At 39.6% G+C, this 3,069-nt stretch overlaps 1 protein-coding gene across 1 annotated transcript; it reads right to left on the bottom strand.

Annotated features, from left to right (window-relative positions):
- Nucleotides 1-364: 364 nt before the first annotated feature.
- On the bottom strand, nucleotides 365-2,722 carry LOC143628469 (uncharacterized). Its single transcript, XM_077098058.1, has 2 exons — nucleotides 932-2,722; nucleotides 365-571 (listed from the first exon to the last, which is right to left on the bottom strand). The coding sequence occupies exons 1-2, from the start codon at nucleotides 2,720-2,722 to the stop codon at nucleotides 365-367; spliced, it is 1,998 nt and encodes a 665-aa protein (XP_076954173.1).
- Between the last annotated feature and the right edge of the window lie 347 nt (nucleotides 2,723-3,069).

Raw genomic sequence — 3,069 nt, 5'->3', positions numbered from 1 at the left:
ATTAGATGAAGAATTGTTATGAACAACGTCAAGATCTTCTACTAAGTCATTGTCAACATTTTGAGCATTTTCAACGCGGCCATCGTTTAATGTAGGTAGATCCCAAATTTTTCGATGATTAACATTCTTGACAACCCATCGGTGGTTATTATTTTGGTTTCCTCGACAAGGTTCTTGAATGTAAAACACTTGTTTGACTTGCGAAGCAAATATGAGTTGATCTTCTTTCTCCCATTCGTGCTCTGTGTTGATACTGGTGATATTATTATCATGTCTAACACCCCTTCGAGTATCAAAACCACTTGCACCGAAATAGGACAGTTGAATACTCATTTCCATAACACAACTCAATGATCTCTTCTACTTAGCCATAGTATTTCTCATGGTTCACTCCTTCTGCTAGAACCCCGGAGTTTTGCGTTGTTCCTTCTACGTCACGACCACGCACCATAAACCGAAAACCGTTGACTTTGCAAGCAATGTAAGTAAAGGCATTTATTCCCGCACCCATTGAAAGAGCATACAACTCTGGATGGAATTCAGGAGAATTTTGTACTTTCATCGAATATAACTAACAAAAAAAGAATAACGCATTACTTCAGCAGGTAAATGCATAACGAAATGAAAAGGGAAATACCTAACAGATTATATGGATTACCTTCTCGAGAAACCACTTCAGAAATTTAGTTTTAACGTCATCTTGGGGATGTTCATATTTGAATTCACTAAGTCGACAACAAAAATATAGACCCAATAAGGAAAGAGAAAATACTTAACAGATTATAAAAAGTTAAAGAGATGAGCACTTACTTCATATAGTCCCTAACTTCTTGACAACTATCGAGGACAAACCATTCGAAATTGAGCTTCTCGTTGATAGTAAGATTTTGATCTTCTTTACGCTAGCCGGGCGACATTTAGACTCAAATACCCACAACTTAGTTTTTTCGACAACGGCATCTTTGTTTCTGTCAGGGCGATTGAACCGAGTTTGAACATCTCGAAGATACATCGAACAAAATGATAGAGCCTCTTCAGCAACATAACCTTCAGCTATAGAACCTTCTGGCCTTGCCTTGTTTCTGACATAATGTTTTAGTTTTTTCATATACCTTTCAAACGGATACATCCATCTCATACAAACTAGACCTACATGAAGTGCTTCATCTGGTAAATGCAAAACTAAATGAACCATAATGTCAAACAACGCTGGAGGATATATCAACTCTAACTTGCACAATATCAAAAGAATGGCTTTATTTGCTTTCTTCATATCATCTCCCAATAGTGTTCTTGAACAAAGCTGCTTAAAAAATGTGCAAAGGTCTACTATAGGCGTATAAATATCTTTGGTCAAAAACCCTCGAATACCAATCAGTAACAAGTGTTGCATGAGAATATGACAATCATGAGATTTCAACCCAGTACTGTTAGAGTTGTTATCTGTGACTCTCTTGCTGATATTAGATCCAAACCCATCCGGAAGTTTAACATCTTTTATAAATTGACAGAAAAGCTTTCGATCACCGACCTTTAATGAGTATTTTGGGTGGGGCCTATAAAACTTGTTACCCTTTCGTTCCAAACATTGTGTTCTTCGAATATTTAGATTTTTCAAGTCGACTCGTGCATTTGCCGTGTCTTTGGTTTTATCATTCGTTAGAAAAGTACCCAGTAAACTATTGCACACATTTTTTTCGATATGCATTACATCTAAGTTGTGCTTCAGCTGGAGAGAGGACCAATACTCAAGTTTAAAAAATATGCTTCGTGTGTTCCAGTTCAACTCGAAATCCTCTCGCTTTCTCTTAACACCTCCAAAATCGGGATGCTTGCCCGGTACACGATAGAGTAGACGACTGACTTGATCTTCTATGTCAACAGCACTAAATTGTTTCGGAGGGGATCTTGTCTCGGGCTCGCCGTTAAAGTCCAAACTTTTTCTCCGCGCATGGTTAGCATGTAAGAATCGGCGGTGACCGACATATATGACTTTATTTGTTACATGCATTGAAGGAGTGTCTTCATTACAAGTCGCGCATGCCTTGTAGCCCTGCCCGCTCCAACCAGATAGACTACTACGAGCTGGAAAGTCGTTTATGGTCCATAATAGCACCGCCTTCATTGTGAAGAATGTGTTTGTCGCCGCGTCTTTAGTACATACTCCTTCTTGCCACAAATGCTTAAGTTCACACACCAAGGGCTTAAAGAAAACTTCTATGTCCTTTCCAGGTGACTTAAGGCCAGGAATTAGCAAGGATAACATGAATGAGGACTCTTTCATGCATAGCCATGGAGGCAAATTGTATGTGGTGAGTACAACTGGCCACATGCTATGAGCCAAAGACATGTTACCAAACGGATTGAAACCGTCAGCTGCAAGCCCTAGGCGAACATTTCGGGGATCCCTCAAGAAATTAAGGTACTTTTTATCAAATTCTTTCCATGAAGATCCATCAACAGGATGACGCATCGTACCATCTTCTGATTGTCCCCTACTATGCCATATCATTTCTTTTGCCGTGTGCCTCGAACAATACAGACATCTTAGTCTGGGGGTCAAAGGAAAGTATCGTAACACCTTGTGAGGTATCTTTTTGCTCTTTGTTTTTGTATCAACCCACCGAATCTCGTTACAAACAGGACAGTGCTGCAATGATTGGTGTTCTGCGCAGAAGAGAGCACAGTCATTTTTGCACATATCTATCAACTCATACCCCATGCCAATCTTCTTTAATGTCTTTTTCGCTTCATAATGCGAAGCGGGAATCTTGTTGCCTTCTGGATGTGAAGATTGCAACAGCTCGAAGAGCTCATCAAGTGAATTATTAGTCCATTTTTTTTTTCACCTTTATATGCATAAGCTTTGCTAAAATAGTCGAGGGAAGAAAACTTGGTACAACCAGGATATAATTCTGACTAGGCTTCCTTTAACAACTCTTCAAAATCATCACGGACATCGCTACTGTCTGAACCTGAGTCCCTATCATCAACGTTGGTATCCTCTTCCTTACGCTCATTCATAACGTCTTCGATAACGTCGGCCATATCGTTAATCGGCGTAATCTC

This window comes from Bidens hawaiensis, unplaced genomic scaffold (genome assembly GCF_021521415.1).
Source record: "Bidens hawaiensis isolate Kalapana, Puna unplaced genomic scaffold, B.hawaiensis_p1.1 tig00005003_1, whole genome shotgun sequence".
NCBI lineage: Eukaryota > Viridiplantae > Streptophyta > Magnoliopsida > Asterales > Asteraceae > Bidens > Bidens hawaiensis.
Note: the sequence above shows the minus strand (reverse complement) of the source record. Positions and strands in the feature narration are given on the sequence as shown.